The sequence below is a fragment of the Uloborus diversus genome, chromosome 5 (assembly GCF_026930045.1).
Source record: "Uloborus diversus isolate 005 chromosome 5, Udiv.v.3.1, whole genome shotgun sequence".
Lineage (NCBI taxonomy): Eukaryota > Metazoa > Arthropoda > Arachnida > Araneae > Uloboridae > Uloborus > Uloborus diversus.
In genome coordinates this window covers 24704644-24726692 of record NC_072735.1, presented here as the reverse complement: position 1 = coordinate 24726692, position 22049 = coordinate 24704644, and the positions used below count along the sequence as shown (strand labels likewise).

At 35.0% G+C, this 22049-nt stretch overlaps 1 protein-coding gene across 1 annotated transcript in view; it reads left to right on the top strand.

Moving 5' to 3' along the window:
* Nucleotides 1-22049, top strand: part of LOC129222510 (uncharacterized) — a 56523-nt gene that overhangs the window by 21370 nt on the left and 13104 nt on the right. The window contains exons 2-4 of the mRNA XM_054857022.1: nt 13088-13380; nt 16520-16816; nt 18215-18496. Coding sequence (XP_054712997.1) covers nt 13088-13380; nt 16520-16816; nt 18215-18496 — 872 coding nt within the window. The remainder of the gene's footprint in view (nt 1-13087; nt 13381-16519; nt 16817-18214; nt 18497-22049) is intronic.

The following is a 22049-nucleotide window of genomic DNA, read 5'->3' as shown; positions in this document are numbered from 1 at the left end:
CCTTGCAAAAGGATTTCCGTTAATTCAAATAATGCAATGGCAAAAGAAACTGGTCTGAGCATTTATTTCGTTAAAACGGATATTTCGTTGTGCAGCCGAACTCGCTTATAACGAATCATGATTTAACGAGAACCCGGATTCAGCAAGGAAATCAGAAAAACTTGGTTGGTACATTGTTAAGTGTGTGGGAGTGTAACTCGCTTTGTACGAGCAAACCCCGCTTAAAGCGAGCAATATTTTTATGATTCATAGAATTTCAATTGACTTAAAGCTCAGCCTATCCTCTTTTAGTAACATTCCAAAGTGAGCTAAAGTTAGTAACAACTCATAAATGCTGAGAACAAGAGATGACAGCACTGTTTTACCTCCTTTTACACAAAAGAAAGTATTGTATTCGCAAAAAAAATTTTCACTCAAAAATCGGCCTTAATTTCTATTTTGCTCACCCTCGAATGAATGTTGGTTTTTTTTTTCGTCTCGACCCCACGTGGGTATATGCCAAGGAACGTATAGACACCGAAATATCCATTTTGACGGTACCCGAGTTCATTACAACGAGTTTTCTCGTGACGTCTGTATGTACGTATGTATGTGCGTATGTGTGAATGTGTGTACGTATCTCGCATAACTCAAAAACGGTATGTCCTAGAAAGTTTAAATTTGGTACGTGGACTCCTAGTGGGGTCTAGTTGTGCACCTTCCCTTTTTGGTTGCATTCGGATGTTCCTAAGGGGGTCTTTTGCCCCCTTTTAGAGGGAAATCATTGATAATTTTGATGTAAACTCAAGTGGTGTTATAATTTGGCGGACACTTGGCGAAATATCTCCAGTCTTTTGGTCGCCAAGGTTTGTCGCCAACTTCGCGACAAATTTGGAGGTTTTTTTTTTTTTTTTATAATCTGTTTCAATTTGTCCACTGTTGGTGATATTTAGAGAGTAAACTATTGAATCCCATTAAAATTGCCAGTAATGGGAAATGACATTCAATTCGAGTAAAAGGAAGTCATGTGATGCGCAGATTAGCTCGTTTTAATTTGTGGAGTTAAAAGACATTTAACAAGATGTTGTGTGTATGAGTAGGTATTCCTTAAGAACAATAACACAAGAGACATTCAGACAGTTCAAAGCAAAGTAAACAACTTCTTTGGTACTGTACAGTGATTAAAAAGAAGAAAAAGAGCATCTATTAGGAATTTTTATGATTTTTTTCAAGAACTCGTTTTTTTACGAGCACATGGTTATAGAGAGACAATATCGTCGTCTCTTTGCGCTCGTTATATTTTTTGTAATGAGATTTTACGTATTCTATTAGAACACGTATTCTATTAGAATACGTATTGTTCAACAAAATTAAAAATAATTTAAGACCCTGAGAAATTCATCAACTAGAGATTAGAAATAGTTAACGACTGAAAATTCAGTTCATGCTCAACATCCGACTCAATTACAATACTTCAAATGAATAAATTAACTTAAGCGAATTTTAATTGCACCGTAACAGCATTTTTCTCTTCAAAGTTGCAAATGAACAATAACTTTCAAACCAGCTCTACTGTTTTGTTTAATACTACATAATCGGTTTTCTTTAAATAAACTCTGATAACCAGGGCTGCGGAGTCGGAGGGAAAACGACAAACTCCGGCTCCGATTACTGAAATTTTAGAGCCTTTGACTCCAACTTCTTTACCCTGAAATCAGTCCGACTCTGACTCCGCAACCCTGGCAGAGTAACGGATGCAGAGGTAAAATGACTTCGACTTCTAAACCCCGAAATCAGATCGACTCTACTACTTTTAGTTGAAGTTGATAGAATAAGCAAAAAAAAAATAATAACATGGAGCGAGGAAAATCTTTTATTTTCAAAACGTTTATTTTTTAATTAATTTTTAAAATGTCCGATTTTTCAAACAAGGCGTGGTCCTTAAGACGTCACAAATAATGAACTTCGGCGCGTACGCCACTGACGCGCTGAATGCTGACGCTTGCTGTCTACCGCGTTCCCAGCTTATGATGATTCAGAAGGGAATTAAGTATCACGCTCTACGCTTATAATCAACCATATCGTTGCCAGTACATGTGAGTAAAGACGCGAATTAAATATTGCGCTCCGCGCTAATCAGTGAATAGCATTTCATCACTTGCGATGTCATGTGCAAGAAGCGTGAAAAATAAAATTAAATCTGTTCTTCAATTAAAATACTTTTTTAAAAATATTAAAATTTGTCAAATTATTTAAAAAATGGTCAAGTCCTATGTTTTTAAGATACTCCTTCAGGAAAAAGATACTTTTAAATTTTTAGAAACGACCCTATTCTGGTTACTGGAAAAGCTTGGTGGTTTTATCAGATTTTTGTTACTAAGTAAAAAGTGTTTTTTTTTTTTTTTTTTTTTTTTTGAGCAATCACGATTGCTTATTGCTTTCATTTGACTGTTTTTGGCGTGCTATCATTTTATTTTCCCACCGTCACCGTCGACCGTCACCGTCGACCGGCTCCTCACGATGCTGCTCCTATAGTGAAAGCCGTCTCCAGGTTGCATCCATGTCCTACACACACGCGCATACATACACAACTACACACACACACATACACACACAAACACATACACACACAAACGCATACATACAGACACCTACACATACACACACACATAGACACAACAACCCACACACTTATGCCAGCACAGATCACACATACACATACCCCTACACACACATACCCCCACACACAAACACACACGCCTATATACACACTCGTGATTGCGAAAAACATAATTTGAATTCAAGATGTCAAAATTCAAATTATTATTTTTTTTTTTTTTTTGAACATATCTTGAAAAAGGCCTTCCACGAATCATCGCTTCAAAGCAACAGTAAGACATCTAATCCCAGGAATAACACTAAGATATTCTACTGTTGCTCTCAGGCGACGAAATTATGGCAAGCTTTGAGGGGGGGAGGGGGTTCGTGAAATTGTGAGTTTGACGAGGGGAAGGAAGGGGGTAACAGGAAGTGCAATATTACGCATTTTTGACAACATGCTTATGAAAAACAGGATGACACGTGACAAATGGGGGAGGGGGGGCGAAGAGTGACACTTTGTTATACACGGAAAGGTGGGTCAAATGTTTCGAGAAAATGTATTACATCATTAACTAGAAAATCGCCCGTCATGATATGACGGGTGAAATTGCTTCTACATTTGAACGAAGCAATTGCCTGTTTGATTTAATAGTGAAATTTTAACCCTGACTCCGGTGAATTAGCCTAAACTCCAGTAGATAGCGTTCATTGTTGACCCTTTTTTCGTTTCTTCATTACCCTGAAATCACGCAGTCTTACCAGTAAAACAATTAAGTTACCGAATCGAGTTCAGCCTTGTCACAATCAAGTCTTTCCCTGCGTTTTAAACATTACCAAAACATAGTACTATTATCAAATAATCATGCCGTGGCCCGAGTTTCGTTCTTGATGACGTCAGGAGCTTTACTCGATCATTGGCTGTTATGTATGACGATGGACAGCCCCAAAGAGGAAAATGTGTTACTATTACACTTATTTTAAATATTTTGAATGAAAATACTTCAATGGGGTCGTTTCCAGAATTTTAAAAGTATTTTTTTCTGAAAGAGCATGTTTAAAAACATAGGATCTGACGATTTTTTAAATAATTTATTTAAGTACAATATTTTTAAAAATTTACTTAAATCGGTGCACTTTTATTGTTTACATTTTTGTCGTGTGACATTACAAATTTTGAAATGCCATTCAATGTTGCCATTCACAGAATAAAATATTTGATTCGCCTCTTTACTCACGTGCATTGGCAACGATAGGGTTGATAGCAAGCGTAGAACGCAATTTTAATTTGCTGTTTGATTATCATAACGGGGAAATGCGGTTGAAAGATGCGACAAAGTGCATCATTTGTGACGTCATCAAGACCACGCCTTGTTTAAAAAATCGGAAATTTTAAAAAATTAATTAAAAAAAAAACTGTTGGGAAAATAGAAGTATTTTCTGGGTCCATGTTTTTTTTTTTTTTTTTTTGCTCATTCTATCCATTTCAATGACTAAAAGTTGTACTTTTGACTGAAGGAAACCACCCCATTCAGATTGCTCTTGTTAGATTCTTATTGACTCCTCTTTCCGCATTAAATTTCGTCTATGAAGCAGGGGGAATAAACTAATACGCAGTCTTCGAATACTATTTTTAGAATCCTGTCCGCCTACTCAAATTTCCACACAAAAGAAATTAGAGCGGACTCCATTATGTGCTCTGAAATTACACTGAAGCGCAGCACAAAATGTTACATTATTCTATTGTTTTGCAGCATTGTCATTTGACGTTGTTTACTTGTATTGTGCAGCTCGGAATATGATATTTATTTTGTGGATTAAGAAATTTTTAAAAAACTTCAGAAATATAGAGTAATATTAACAATTGAATAGAGCCAGGGGTTCTCAAACTGGGTGCCGTAGGAAGAGAGGGGTACCGCGAAGTGTCCATAGTATCAATGTGTATTTAAGGTGGGAGTGAAAAATAGGATCATTTTCTCCAATAAAGTCATCTCCTCATTGATGTAACATAGTAAAAATTTGCTAGATCGTGACTTCATCGTCATCAGAAACAATAACTGATGATAAAGTGTTATCAACAAGCAGTGTGAAATTATCAGGTAACAGAAACCAGGTAACAAAAGTTATTACAGAAGAGTGACGTCAAAACTACCTGACCGTTTTTTTTTTTTTTTTTTTTTTTTTTGCAGAAGTTTCGTTTCTACGTGATTCACTGTAGGTTGACTTGACTTGATTTCTCTTAACGCCTAGTGGCGCATGAGGCCGCTAGCACGGCATTCCATCCCAAGCGGTTTAATTCCACCTCCCTGGCACTACCCCAGCTTGGCCAACCAAAGGAATTTCTTTCTTGTGTGGCCATCTGACGCTAGGTTAGTTTTGGACGCCCGCGCTTCCTCTTGCCATGAGAAGTCCACGTGAGAGCAGTTCTTGTAGGGTCTATTGCCTGCATTCTGAGAACATGTCCTATCCATGGCCATCTGTGCTTTTTTATTAGTGTGGTTATCGGCTTACAATTTGTACGTTTGTACAGGTCTGAATATACTGTAGGTTACTTGTATGAAAAAAGCTATTTTTTGTTCTTGGGGCCTAACAAAGCTAAACCGTCTTTCTTGGTTAAAACTGCAGTAAAACATAATTAAAACTTAAATTTTCATTTGTTTAATTTTTTTCTTAGTTTTTATGAGTCATCTGGTGACCATGGAAAAGCGGGAACTAATTCAATCATAAACGAGCGAGATACTAGGTTATGAAACTCAGGATGATCTTATTTGATGAACTTATCTTATATATATAACAGAGATGGACTAGGGTGCCAGCTAGAAAGTTCCAATTCTTCAAAGGGTGCTGCGAGTCGAAAAAGTTTGAGAACCCCTGAAACAAACTAAATTTAAAATACTACACCACCAGCTCAGATATTACATCCGAGGACTGCAGTTTCGTGCTTTTTAGCACTCATCAGCCCGGAATAGGAATCACATGAGCTGGAGGCAGAAAACCTCTTAAGGGAGCCAAGAGAGCCAAACAATAATGAGGTTTTTCGCCTCCAGCTCATGTGATTCCTATTCCGAGCTGATGAGTGCTAAAAAGCACGAAACTGCAGTCCTCGGATGGAATATCTGAACTGGTGGTGTATTTTAAGTATTTCTGCTATAGCCCTGGCTTAGGTCGGTAACTTACTACTAAATTTAAAATACTCTTTATTTTGACTAACAAATTCAGTGTAAAAAATACCTATACTAAACCTTTAGAAGGAGTAACTAACCTTTTCTCCTACCCTTCACGTAACCTTAATAATTAAGCATGCAAAATATTTACAATTTTCTTTTTTCTGTCGAAGAGTTTTTTTTTTTTTTTTTTTTTTTTTTTTTTTTTTTTTTAATCGTTAATGCCGGTTCACACTTTTCGTTTTATGTTGTTCGCATTAGATGCCTTTCCTTTAATTATGTTATAAACAAGTATTATGTATGAAACAAGGTATGAAGGAGGAAAATTACTTCTACATTTGAACGAAATAATTGCCTGTTTAGTTTGGTAGTTGAAATTTTAACCTTAACTCCAGTGGATGAATCCTAAACTCTAGTAGATAGCGTTTATTTTTCACCACTTTTTCGTTTCATCAATCTTCAAAAATGACAGTCTTAATTATCATGCCATAGAGGGAGTTTCACTGTTGTTGGCGTCAAGAGCGTTACTCAATCATTCGCTATTATATAGATGAGGATAACACTAATAATAATAATAATGCTGATGCTGATGATGGCAATAATTGGGATTTTGATAGCAGTGGTGTGAGTGATGATCACTGTAATGATGATAATAATAATATTAATGATGAGTATGATGATGATGATTACGATGGTCTTCACATATGAGTCTAAGCGGGGAATTCAACTGAAACGCATTCGATCGAATCAGAAACGGTCGAATTTCTCCTTCGAATTGGAACGTTTTCGGAATCGTTCGATTTTCGCACTTCAACTTGCTTTTTGACGTTCGATCGAAACGTGTAGGGTTGCAATCGAATGTTTTCCTCGCTCGACGTTTCGTCATATGGCCGGAAGTTTGAGGCAGCCAATCACAAAATTGAATGAATGAATAAATTATGTTTAGAATTATAGAAAACACAAATCAGAGGAAAACTTTCATCCAAAGAAGTTCAAAAACACCTTAAAATAGCAATACGGATCCCCCCTAAGCCAGGGCTAAGACAGAACTACATGCAATATACCAGACAGCCCGGTTATCACAGCTAGAGACTGCAATTTTGTTCTACCAGTTTGTTGGCACTCTCAGCTACAATAACAGCGTTCATAAGGCACTTTTCGATCCGATAAATCCCCGCTCTGGCTGCACAAAAAAACGATTGAAAAATTCCCCGTTTCCATGTAAAAAGAGGTTCTCCCATTATACCAGAGAATGCGGTTTTTACCCAGCATCCTTAGCGGCTAGTAGACGAACTTGTTTCGCGCAATGCATTCTGGGTAAAAACACCGCTTTCACTCCAGAAGCTAGCAGGAGTAGAAAGATTCCACATAAACCCCGCAAATAACCGGAATGCGGTGAAAAGCAGGTTCTTTCCGGGGTCGAAAGTTCTAATAGAAGTCTGAAGAGTTCTAATAAAAACGAAACTGCAGTCTCTAGCTGGGGTAACCGGGTTGTCTAATTTTTTTTTTTTTTTTTTGCTTGTACTTATTATGGCTTTAACTTCCTTTTTTTACAATATATGGCACGTACCTTGACTGCGCTTTCGCCATTTTTAACGGGTATTTGAAGTTGTCTTTAAATGATGTGCATACACAGTATGATACACTTCATTTGCTCGCATTCTGATTTTTAAGGTTCTTTCACTGAAGTTGAGAGCATTAACTTTAAGATTTTTAACCTTGACATTCAATGGACAAAGAACACCTAAAAGATGATAGTAATAAAAGCTTTGGAAAAGTATACAATATCAAAATCGGAAATAAGGTTAACAGAAAACTCTCCATACCCCAAGATACTATTGAAATGGAACAAAAAATAAAAACATTCTGTAAGATTAGATATTTTTATGATAACGTTCATGCGTAATACTATTATACACAAGACGTAAAAACTAGAAGTGAAGATGAAAGCAGTTGAAAAATATTCAATATTTTCAAACAGCTGACTAAAAAGAGCATAAAACTTAAACGACTTTTGTTCCGGTCGGCACTACAGAATAAACCCATTCCGTGTTTTGTTCCTCTTTTTCCTTTCAGATGCTGTTTATGATCTTTTTTTTTTCCTTTCAAAGTTTAATTTTGCCTCGGGTTAATATCAGAATCGATATAATTAATAATATAAGCTAACATTGAAAACTTTTTTCTGGAGGAGGAAAAAAAGTGAATTCTTTCTTTTATTACTTCAAAAGATGTTTCACTGATGGTAAGAAAAAATGCGTTTAAGGCCTTCGTTTAAAAAGTCTTGAAGCAAGTTTGACAGCTTGCAGCAAAGGATTTGAAGAAGAACGTTTTAAAAACAAATAATAACTGAACTTTTCGGAGGAAAGGAATTAACTTGCAAAAGATACCCAACTTTAATGAGGGGTCGTCCACAAATGATGTCATGTGATGAGGGGGACGGGGTGGTGAAATTGTGACAAGCGGGAGGGAGGAGATAATAAAAAGTGTGACATCAAGGGTATTTTTTTAAGAATATGCTGATGAAAAAATGCAACAAAGGGTGACATGTAACAAGGGGTAGGGCAGTGGCGGATACAGCGGGATAGTCATGGGGGTCATGACCCCTCCTAAACCGTCGATAATAGTATCCATCCACATTGTGTTCAAACCCTTTATGAATAAAATGTAAACCATTTCAGTAGTCTTTTCAATTCATTCATTATTTTCGAAAGTAAATATTTCAATTATTATTTCTCTGATTTAACGAACCCTTTTTAAAATTACTATTTGATCTCTCACTAAAACGAGTATAAGTTATAACTATCGCTAGGTTTTCTTCGGAAAATAATGCAAAGAAGACAATACTTTCACTTGTTTGGTTAAGGAAAAAAAAGTTTATAAAACTTTATATGAGTGTATTTTTCAAACTAAAGTAAATTTCAAAAGTCCTCTCAGAATAAATATAATTCACTTGAACGTAAATATTATCTGTGAAAGATAGTTTCTTTTGTAGACTTTCTTACTTGAAGTAGGATGTCTGTGTTGGAAGAAGTATTAGTATATTCCTTGTTGAACTTATTCCAGTTGGGAAAACACTATCTGATGTACTGCTTTTACGATGTCATCTGAATTCTACTCACTTATTTTTGGGGAGATGGAGGGAAGGGTGTTCACAAACACTTAAGCAAAATTTACGAAGCAAAAAGTGTTTTATTTCATCTTGTTACTTTTTTTTTTATGTAAGTAAAATCCAAGTAACATTATTTATGCAACTGAAATGTATAATTTTAATATGTGGAACACAATAAAAGTGGCAAAACAATCTTTTTTCCTATCGGAATTTATATATATATATATATATATATATATATATATATATATATATATATATATATATATATATATATATATATATATATATATATATATATATATATATATATATAAAACAATGCCTTTTTGCCTTTTTTACATATGATGAACAGAATACTGCAAAAAAAAATCATTCGTTACATAAGTGGGTCTTTCAGCAGAAGTTTTAGAAAAATTCAAAAGAAGCATTTTGCTTCAGACTTTTAGCGTTTAAGAATTTCAATATAGTTTCAAATATGCTTTTCACTCCAAGGTCCCCCGTAGATACCATTACTTGTGGCTTAATCAGTTGGATGGGACCCTGAAGACAGCTCTGATTTTTTGATCCAGACCAGAAACCGAGCAATCCCTGGTCCAGCACCCCCAGAGGTAACGTTTCACTAGGAGGACTTTGTGACCACGAGTATATTTAACGTCCCCCCAGTCACCAGTTTCAAATATAATGTCGTACATATGCACAAACCTGTTGTTAATACATTTCGGCAGAAAATAGAACTCTTGCAAGGCAATGTCCTCATTAATCAATCAAACCCCTTTCCCTTTCTACAAATGCAATGTCTTCTGTGTTTTCCACTTACATTAACCCTTTATTGCATAATAATTCCAGTAGCGAGAAAACAGTTTTCATTTCATGCATTTTCTTCAACTCCTTTTTATTTATTTATTTTTTTAATTTTTAAAGGGAAAGTAGGCTAAAAAACTAAATAGTTAAAATTGCGATGCCAAGAAGATGAAGAGGATACGTGTTTCTCCAATTATTCTAGTTAATGGTTAATGAAAAATAGAAATTTTCTCTTTTTGTTCAGCACTTTAAAGTCCACTTTTTGTTGTGTCAATAAACGTCACGGCTTGGCAAAATTTTCTATTTAGTTTAACTGTATGATGCACTTATTCAGAGCTTTCACCATCGTTTATTAAAACTAATTCTTTAACATGTTCTGTTCGAAAGTTAATTGGTACCCAAAAGGTGCCTTGTAAGGAATCTCTATATTAAGGGGGGATCCAGAAATTTTTCAAAGGCCCTTTACTACGTATCTTGGTTTGCAAATGTTCATCACAAATGTTTTGGACTTTCATTCTAAAACATTTCCGGAATAGAGCCCAAACCTCTCTTTCCCTAATTTTAACATTGTTAAAAATATGAGCCTAAAGGGAAAAATTGCGATTTGTCTTTTTTTTTTTTTTTTTTTGAACTTTAATGTACGAAAATTTACCAATAGAAAGTCCCTCTCCTCAAGGGAGGGGCAATGGGACGTTCACCCCTCCCTTGTATCTTCCCTAGCCATATAAATGGTGTCCCAAAATTAACGCAAGATTTGAATTTGCCACCATTTTTTCCATAAATTGTTGGCAGCCATGAAAAAAGAACAATTTGACAGTTGAGAGTTTAGGGTTAGTAAAAATGAGGTGTTATTGTACCATACAGCTAGAGAGAGTGAAACATTTCAATTACTGCATAAGGCATTTCCTAGTCGCGTACTCTCTCATTTCAGTCATCAGAATTGGCACCCTAGATCGTGTGATTTAACATTTTTAAATTTCTTCTTATGGGGTTATTTGAATTCAAAGGTCTATATCAACAAGCCCACAACCACCCGTGCATTACCGTGTCGCGATACCGAGCGCCAATAACAGTAACTGCTTGACCAGCCTCAACTTTCATTATTTTTGAAACAATTGTTCAATAATGAAAGCGCGTTATTGTATCGTATAACGCTCCATTTTTGATTACCCTAAACTCTCAGCTGTCAAATTGTTCTTTTTTCAGGGTTGCCAACCATTTATTGCAAAAATGGCGGCAAATTCAAATCTTGCGTTAATTTTGGGACACCCTTTATGTAAGGATTCGAAATATGATGATTTAATAAGTAGTGAATACGAAGCGGAGTAATTATTTTTTGTTCTTTTATATTTCTCTAATCAATATCAGCATGATTTATTAGAAACGTACTAGGGAGAAGGGAAAGTTTTTTCGTTCTGCTTTTCGTGAAATAAAACTATTATAACATTGGTATATATGGTAACATTTAAAGCGTTTTTTTCCTATGAGCGAATAAATGTTATGGTAACATTTATTCGCTCATAGGAAATCCTTGATATGGTATGCTATTACTTTTGGTACAAAACCACGGCAGTGCACATAAATATCCAATCTGGCTGAAGTATTTTCGTCCTGTACCAACTTATATTAGAACATTAAGAAAAATATTTTTCAAACATCTGTTTTGCTGCTAAAACTCTTACATAAGCTCGAAGTACTAATGCAAAACCAATACGAAGTAAAAATTAATGAATGAAAGAAAAAAAAAGATTTTCACTTGGACAGCTAAAAAAGATGAGTATCAAGAGAAAATTCATTGCAATCACGAAGCCATTTTGAGTATGCAACTTAATGAACATGAAATTTAATTCCGGAAATAGTCGATATCCTTCTAGGTCCTCTGAGAAATACAATAAAAGTTAATTAGAAGAGTATTTCATTTCAACGACAGTCAGTTGATGTTTGCGTGTCAAAAATTGGACATCCCAACAACTTCCTTTCAGCGCTTAATTTTATCAGGAGATAAACAAACCATCCGGTACTTGATATTCGTGATAAAATATGACTCCAACTATTTATTCTCTTGTCATTCTAAATTAAGTGAGGAGTAATTTGTTTTGATGGTGTAAATATTTCATGGCTGTTCCAATGAAAATGGCATAATTGCATCAAGTGTCCGGTGCTGTGAGATAAATAAAAGGTCACAAACTTAACAAGAGTTTGTTTCCACGGTTCAATAAGTAAATAAAATAATAAAATTGTTATAGGTTAGGTGTCTTGCAGTCCACAGGTAATTATCGTTTCTGTTTTACCGATAATTTCCAACAAGTTTTTTTAGGTACAGGTTGAACATTTTTGGATTCGAAAGAAAGTTTTCAGAAATGTGCTATTCCCACAAAAATAGTACTTATCATATTATTCAAGGAAGCTGCTGATGCACTTTTGAACTTTATGGGATTTTTTTTTACATTTTATACGGAATTCAGATTATTTATTCATTGAAATAAATTCTAGAGACTATATAGAGCTCTTGAACTTCATTTGCTAATGGTGCAAATCATATCCGACAGACATTTGGTTTATCAATTTGAGTAATTTCCTCCAACGAACTAATATATTTTCATTGATTATCTTCTTATTTGTGAATAACAGGGTTCCAACAATCAATTTGTACATTAGTTATTAATGAAGGGTTTGTAAACGTTTTAACCTTTTTAACCACTTGGTGAAACAGAGGACAAATAAACTTTAAAAAATAGTTATAATCATGGAGTTACAATTACAGAACAAGCATAAAATGAAATAATGGTTCTAAAACTGGTGTTATGTCTGCAATTTCAAGAAAGGAAACTTTTTTTTTTAATCATCAATACGAATGTAACAGAGTTGACATTCAACAACCCAAATCAGCTACTCAGAAAAAAGCACAGACGGTATCAATTCTGAGGATAGGGCTGTTTCAAAAATGAGAACATGTCGAATTGGTTTGAATATGCGAATGTCTCAAAAATAAGCTCATGTTGTACCATTCGTGAATATGGTATTTTACTCGCCTGTAGTTCTTGTAAAGCTAAGTAGTCCATGGACTTATTCGCTCCCTTTGGGAGCTTAAACATTCTGAATGGGTCTTAATCGGATTGAAGCCAAATACACTTTAAAAATACGCTCAGTTAATCTTTAAACTGGGAGCTAAAAATATTTTTCACAACACTGAGAAATCTGCAGTGAGAAATTCAAATCCTGCTTTCCTTCCTGCGTACACGTTATTTTTGAGATGATCTGCTTACTTGAATTTAAATTTGACATTTAAATCTAAGTCAAAACTGCTTGGAAAATATGAGAAGATTAATGTTTTCATTTCTAAGCAGATGATCTTTAACAGTGTAGGAAAGTATTATACCTGCTGTTCCAATTACTGAGTACCCTAATATTTTTTCTCATTTTTTTTTTCTAGATGATTATTATCTGGCTGATTTGTTCATTGTTATGCAGTCAACAAATCTTCTGCGACGAACAGAGGGGTGAGAAAGAAGGTTATTATGCATTCGAAGAGGCCCCGTCACGTTTCATGAGGCCTCCCCAAGTACGAAAGCCTCCTTACATGATATCAAGTGGCCCTTGCCCTACGGGAGAAGGCCCGCATAGCAAGAAACCGTCACCGAAATATACACTGTGTGGTGATCTCAACAAAGGATTCATTCCGCAAAATCCTTTAGGCCAAGATTTTAATGGCGAACCTTATCCGTTGTAAGTGTATTGAATTTTTTCTTTTTTTTTCTTCAGTATATACCTGCATAAATAATAATGCTTGTGATGAATCAAACCAGAACTGTCAGACCACGTTTGCCATGGAATTAGATGCTTCCGTTTCCGTTCGTAAACCGGATGTTCGCCTTTCCATTTCATCGGTGGTCAAACAGTTTTTTGAGCAATCACAAATTGATCATCAAGCTTACTTGACCGAAGTTGATGTGGCTCTGATTTTTTAGGTTACCATGACGACGAAAATAAGTTTAACTGCTGTTTTAATATTTATTAGGAGGACAAATTTTCGTTGCCATGGTTACAAATCGTCTTCGTTCATCTAAGGCTTCAGTTAAGCAGATTTTGCTTTTAAAATGGAGAGGGGGTGAGGTTGTGTAAAATTACGGGCTCCTGGCCACTCCGGGGTGCGTCTTTTTATACTCCGGGGAGGTTGCGTCTACGCCCTACACACACGCGCGCCTAGACAAGATCCAACGAGATGGGTCCTATCGCAACTAGCGATTGTATAAAACATAATTTGAATTCAAAACAGGAATGATAAGTAAATAAGTAAAATTATCTGAAGACAGTGTGAAATTTTCGGAAACTCTGAGGAAGCTCGCTCCCCACCCCCCCTCTCCCCATGTAATAACTCTTCAAATATGCATAGAAAAATCATTGAAGAAACCCACTTAAAACGTTTTTTTTTTTTTTTTTTTTTTTTTTTTTTTTTTAATAATTTTCGGTTTTAGAATGTTTTGTCAGCTCAAAATTTTCGGAATCGGCAATCCAACATTTTCGGAAATTTCGGATCACAAACACTCTTGATTCAAGATATCAAGAATCCAAATTCGATTTTTTTTAAATTTATTATTGTAAAAAAGGTGAATAGTACTTTTCATTCAAATAAAATTGTTCAAATCGTATTCTGCACCAGTCAATAATCGATCTAACAATGTGATAAGGCTCTCTACTTGATTTAGTTTAAATGCATATTTTGACAAATTTATATATTTTTAGTTCAGTAATAACTGAATTCATATTTTAATTTAGCATAATGAGATTCGTAAATTGTAATTTTGAAACTGCCGCAAAGATACGAGGCGTGTTTTTAAAGTAAGTTCCGTTTTTATATAAAAAAGGAACGAGTACAGATAGAGCTAAGTAATTTAGTGCACAAAAATTTACCACCCTTACGCTATTTTTCGACATTGCTCCCGTGATTTTCCAAGCATTTGTCATAGCGTGGTACAGGTTTTTGTATACCTATTCGTACAAAGTTACCGCCCGTTTAGTCAACCATGAGGACTCTTACAGGGCTTTGGCTGGGACGTTTTTGAACATCCTCTGGTCTGCCCTCACCTCGCTCGCAGCATCTTTCATTTGTTTCGGCATCTAAAGTCTTTCCAAGGTGGTCTGTGGCACAACAGCAATAATGAGCTCAGAGAACATGTTATCCCATGGCTGACTACACAGGCGGCAATTTTCTATGAATAGGTGTACAAAAACCTGTACCACGCTATTACAAATGCTTGGAAAATCACGGGAGCAATGTCAAAAAATAGCGTAAGGATGGTAGATTTTTGTGCAATAAATTTCTTTGCTCTATCTGTACTCGTTCTTTTTTTATATCAAAACGGAACTTACTTTAAAAATACGCCTCGTATTTAAGTGAAAAAGTCATATCATATTGGGATATGAAAATGAACTAGATTTGAAAATGATTTAAAGCAGGACGTGTGGGGGAAAAATAAGCATTTTAATAGTAGTTTTCTTACAAAAAATATTCCTATCAGTTCTATTGTTTACTTCTAAAAATGCATTAAAATGTTTGATTGCATCACCACCCTTAGAGCAATTGACGCCAATTTATCAGCACTTGTTTTTAATTTGGTCCTTCTGCCCATCAATTTTTGTTAAATCCTTGCGTTACTTCTTGTGATATTGCATTTCTTCTTGAAATTTAAAAAGGTGCTAAAAAAAACTTTGGATTGCACCCCTTCCTCCTTTAAAGCAATAGGTTTCAAAAACTAATCAGCACCAACTCACATAGGGGTGCATGGTACATGTGCCTGTAGCAATTTTTATTCCGTTCCATACATTTACGGCTTTATTTATAGCGGCTGGAAAAAAATCATTTACAGGCAGTTCCCAATAATTGTCAAAATGCATTTTGGCACCCCTTAAAACGTGTTACTCCGAAAAAACTTCAAAGTTTCATGAAACTAACTTTCCTTTATCTATGTTGGATATAGAAATAATTAAACATGTCAAACATAGGTATATATTGGTTTAATATTTCAAAAAAGAGAGGAAGGAAGGAACGACAAAAATTAAGAAGTGTCCAAGTTCCTCACTTGTTTAGTAAGTATGCAATAGGACATCTTTCATCTGTATCATAATAATACAGACCGCAGAATGATTTTAAATCTATAGGCAGCTACCAGAGCGTCACTTTCCGTTTTTCTTACTATTTTTTTTTTTTTTTTTTTTTTTCAAAAAACAGTGCTGGCCAAATTATTACACTAAGTCTGTTTTAAACGCAAATTCTTTATTGATTACATAACAATAGACACATTAACGAACAGTGAAATAATTATCTAATATTTAGTATGCATTCCCTCGTTCTTGATGAGCATTTTAAGTCTTTTTGGCATACTTTTCACAAAGTTTACACCATTTTCTAACTTTTTAAAAAAGGAAGTAAAATATTGTTTATACTCACTATTATGTATACTCACATACACATACTCACTAATTACCTAAAACTAACTTTAAATATAAAAGAACACACTAATAAAAAGAACTAGTGAACTGTTTAAGCTGATTGAGGTTATGTTCCTGGTAGGTAGATAAACAAAAAACAAAGCAGACAGTGCTGACACCTGCAAATATTAAATTATGCTAAAATAACGAAATAATCAGTGTACAGTATGTACTGTACTTTAACAGTAAAATAAATAGTATTTTAGTACAAATAGTGTACAAAAAACAAAAAAAAAAACTCTTTAGTCTAATAATTTGGCCAGCACTGTAAACATTTATTGTTTAGTGTAATTAATGGTTAGATCTAAAACATTAGTAACCGCCATCACTACTTCGTATTGTGTTATATTTCAGTATCAAAAATTTTACTTTTTAGTGAGTTGATTAAAAACAAGACTCTGCACTTCTTATCGAAAGCTTTACCTTTCTTGAAGAAAGATCCAAAGATTCCAAAAGTGGCAAAAATTAGCTCAAGCAAACATCCACAACCCACAAGCTTGCTGAACGGGCATGACTACAGAAGACAGAGTATCGGATATAGAATCCGAAGAGATGCGGAACTGGAAAAGCAAGCGGCCAATTTACCTCCTGATTCGATGAATGATATCGCCGATGTGGTAGACAATGAAACAACGGCCAGGCAAACATGCGACCAAGGCGGAGCAGCTGGTTTGTAAGTATGCATTTTTAAATCAAACAAAACCATGACGTCTTTTTTTTTTTTTTTTTTTTTGGTAAATTAAGATTGCTCATTATTTCACTTTGTCCTACCCTTTCATTTCTCAATCAATTATCGTTGTGATTGAAAGATAGCGATTCATATGATAAATAATAATTTTTTTTTTTCATTTATTTAGTACTAACGATAAATCTTTTTACACTGCATTGATTATTTTTTCGTTTTATCTACCTATTTTTGTTTTTTACTAATTTCTATATTATTTCATTTGTAGCTGATAAATATTTTCGCATTTTATTGTTGATTACTTCGCTTTTACTATAGTTATTATCAGGGTCCCAAATTAACTTGGCGACTAGTTCTTTTAGAGCGAAAAAAATGACTCCAAGAAATAATTTGTTTCGCAATTAAATTTTTTTCCTGGCACCTAAAATTATGCAATATTTGTCGGGCCTTGGTTATTACTTTTCGGTCGGCAGACGATAAATCTCTCATCTTCACATTATAATGTTGATGCAAAAGCATTGAAATCACCATGGAGTCTATAAGCCAATCTATCACCAACTGTCATCTGCCGCAGGCAGCATTAATAGGTGCAGGACGGGGCTTGTACACTATTTCTTTTGCTCGAACCCAACCTAGCACCTGGACAGCAGCAATGAAAATTGCGGGTAGATATTGTATATGGAGACTTGGCAGACGTCCCAGTTTGACCGGGACAATCCCGGTTTTCCAACAAAATCCCGGTGTCCCGGTCGGTTTACTTCACGTCCCGGAAAAAGATAAATTTGATTACAAATGTCCAAAAAGGTCTAAAAATCATTACTTGTGTAAGATTATTTAGGATAATTAATTTATATCATTTAGCATTGACTTGTAAAATTAATACTAGATTAGCTTGTGAGATCTTTCCATCAAACCAAAAAAGACTCTAAAAAAGTGCCATTGAATGAAAAGTATATCTAAATATTGTTCAATTTTTAATTCCTCATTCAAAACGTTTTTTCTAACTAAAATGAATTGTAAATAGGAAGTGTAATGCTCAAATTATCTGCATATGTCATTTTTTATCCCCCCTGTTTTAGGTTCATAACTAGTAACCGTTTATTCATGGCATTAAGAATAAACTGCCCTATAAAAATGCTCCAAAAATTAGTCAGGGGTATGTACTCTTCGAATACTAACGACGGTGGGGGGGGGGGCATTCTGGTGTCGCGGTTGACAATTTCAGAAATCTGGCAAGTCTATGTATAAGTAAACTTGGCGGAGGGAGGGGGATACTAATTAGCAGCCTTTAGTAAAGGAGCAATATTACCGGAGAAACTTTATGTGTATTGATGGTGTTTTATGTTTCGTAAAATCTTTAGCAGTAAGTACAATTATTCTTTACAGACTATGTTCCCTTTCTTCCGTCATGTCCAACAACAAGATCCCTTTGGCACTGATGAATGCAGTAGCCCAAGGTTTAGCTGCCTCGATGAGTTCTTCCGCACCATCATACCAAGAAGCAACGACACCTGCTCCAGAGCAGTATTACTCTTCAGATCATTCTGACAGCACCAGCACTGGAGCAAGTCCTACTATGACAGAAGCTGTTCTCAACCTTTTGGGAACCCTAGCAAATATGGGACTAGCAGCTCATGGTCCAGGGTCTGTCAAGGATTCTTCCACAAAGTAAGTTACAAAGACCGTACCAACTCTATTTTTTTCAAAGAACCAATAAGAAGATACAGTGGCTCCCAAAAGTGTTCGTACACTTTGAAATTTTTTAGTAAAACCAAAATAACGCGAAACTGAATTCGAATATGAAGTCCAATATTTTATCACATCATTCCTATGTCATTCTAAATAAAACCCTGCAGTTTTTTCAAAATATTGAAGGATCTTCTTTTTGAAATGGGTCAAAAAATGAAGAGACAGAGAAATAACATGCCGCAAAAGTCATCGTACACTCAAATTTTTTCGAATAAATCAGAGATTAAAATTATCATATTTCGTTTTTTTATTTTGTTTTGCATTGTGTTGACCTTTAAAGGTCATTTGGCTTTAATTTTGGCCTTAATATTGTGCGTTTTACTTTAAAATGGCTGGTATTCGTAAAAAACCACAAACACCATTCGAAAGTTGAATTTTTTCCTCACAGTAACGGTAAACTGGTTTGAAATGTCTCTAAACTAGTTAATTTATTCCATTCTATTGCAAAGTGCTTGATAAAATGCTTAAAAGAAAAGAATCGGACCGAAAACAAGGCAAGAGAAGGTCAACTGGCAAAGTTAACAAAGCGTGATCAGAGTTTTACAGTTTAAGAAATTATGAAAAATACACATTTGATTGCTGTAAAAGTTTCTGCAGAGTTAAATGAAAATTTTTACATTCAATTTTCACCTAAAATTGTTCGCCCAAGTTCTCTGATTAGCTGGATTACATCGGACCTCTTCCCGCAGAAATTTTCTTGGACGTGCGAAAAGCAGAAAGCTTACGCTTTTCGTCGCAAAATAATGATAAATAAGCGCAAAACGTTTTGGAATTACGTCTTACTTACAGATAAAAATGAATTCAGCATTTTTGGTTAAATTATCGTATAATTGTTAAATAGAAGAAAAAATGAGGAATTTAATTTTAAGAACTTAGTTGGATCAGTCAATCAGAACGGTGAAAGTGTTCTTGTGTGAGAGTGCATATCAGCATCAGGATTTGGTAGTTTGGAATTTTTTGATAAAATAATGAATCACGCTGTTCATTTAAATATTTTAAAAACCAATTTTAAACTCTTAGCCAAAAATTTGGTTATCGGAAACAACTTTGTTCTTTATCAAGATAACGATAAGAAGCGCACGGTTTTCAAAGTTTGCGTCTAGTGCCTTAAAAATTGTCCTAAAATTTAGAAAATACCCCTTTAATCTCCAGATCTGAACTTAATGTAACATATTTAGAGATATCTGGAGGCTAGATTACGAAAATACGGCTTTGAAAAGAAAATAGAGCTAGAAACAGTAAGACTCGAAGTGTGGTTGAACACTTACTCAGAAATTACGCAAAAAAAGAAAGAAAAAAGAATGAATTCTATTCCCATACGTTTAAAAGGTGTTGTTAATATTGCATGATATTCTACTTAATAATAACTTAATAAAAAGTAAGATTATTCAATAATATATGGACATTTTTTTTTAAGTGTACGAAGACTTTTGTGAGATAAAATTTCCGGCACTTTTTGGTGTTTGATTTAAAAAAAAAAAGTTTTAATATTAAAAAAAAATCATGTATTTTTGTTGAAAATGGATCATAGATTTTATAATTAAATACCTGTTCCGAAATATTAATTTTAACCAATGGATAAGATCCTATTTCATCGAGCAGGTGTACGAACACTTTTGGGAGCCACTGTATGTAAAAAGTATTACATGTGACACACGTATTTTATGCATTTCACTCTATGATTTTATCAAATTGAAAATTCAACAAGTATTTTGATATGCTTTCATTATTACTATGCGTACTACTCAATAATTGTAGCTACTTTATGTGTATTGAGTTGCAAGTTCAATAAGTAGGAAATGTTAGTACATGTGCTCTATTCACATATTTTACTTGGTTATTTCAATTGCTAGCGAATTTTTTTACAAAATTTATTTTGATATAATTGTGTTTGACACCAATACCAAATTATTCCGGTTACTCGTGTAGGTTTTGATATTTTTTGTCATACTTTTTTATTTCGGAGAATTATTGATGCCTGAAACGATATATTAGAGTCTAGCCTGGTTAATTCAACTCACCATTTACAGTGGCGTAGCTAGACCCGACTTTCGGGGGGGGGGGGGTTACTTCTTTTATATATATATTGTAACGGATTCGGTGAGACTTCCAACTTTCTTGAAAGGATGACACAGTTCTTGATAAAAACACAGGAAATTTATTTACACTATGTACAGGAAATATCGTCAACAACTGCTAAATTATTCATCAGCAATTAAGCAATTATCACACAACACCGTAAACTCAACGTTTACACACGTATTTACTTCCAAATACGAAAACAACACAGCGAAATGCCTCGCAATAAACAGAGCTAATCCACTCACAGCACAAATTCTCAATCGAAACTCACTCCCCTCTTTATCCAGCAGGACGCTTTTATAAACATCGAAGAATTTTCCACAACATTCTTTCTGCTTCCAGAAATGCGTAGACCGTTATCAAATTTTATCAATGAAAAGAAAAGGAAATAGGGGTTCGTATACTTTAGCGGAATGAAAAGGGGTTGTATATTCATTACGGGAAACTATTTACACGTTACGTTACTACAATAATTACTATTTACAGAATTTGTAACATTGCCCCCTTCCTAAGGACTGCACGTCCCGGGCAGTACAATCCCCAGAAAGGGTGCAAACACAAGTCTATAACAAGTTCACAAATACACACATTAATTAATAACTAACAGATACAGGAAACAAAATAATAACAAGAAATATTTCTAAACATTAAAAGCAAAAATTATCTACAACTTTTATGTTATCAACCATTTTTGTTTACGTAATACTCATGAACTATGGCCATAGTATGGGGCTAACCGATCATAATGTACAACCCTAGGTTTTGCATAAGGTGATTTTTGGATCCTCACTACGGACGTCATTTAGTCGGTTAAGGACTTTGTAGGGTCCATCCCAATGCGACTGCAATTTGGGTGACAGACCTTTCCGTCGGATGGGATTCCATAACCAAACCTTGTCGCCTTCGTTGAATTCATGTCCAGTAGACCTTGTGTCGTATCGGGTCTTCATCTTCTCCGCCGCGATGTTGATTCGCTCTCGTGCGAAGTTATGAACGTCTTCCAACCGGGCCTGGAGATCCTGGATGTACTCCTCAGGCGATGCAGGCGCATCCGGAGGACGACCGAAGACGAGATCACAAGGTAGCCGAAGCTCTCGTCCGAAGAGCATCTGAGATGGGGCATATCCGGTAGTATCGTGGACAGCACTGCGATAGGCCAGCAGGAACAAAGGTAGCTTCTTGTCCCAATCCTGTTGATTTCAGGAGACCATAAGTGAGAGATTATTCAGGATTGTGCGGTTAAATCTCTCCACCATGCCGTCCGATTGTGGGTGTAGTGGTGTTGTCCTAGTTTTCTCAATTCCGAAAATTTGACATAGGCCCTTAAACACAGCAGAGATGAAATTCCTCCCTTGATCGGAATGAATCTGCAAAGGTGTTCCGTATCTCG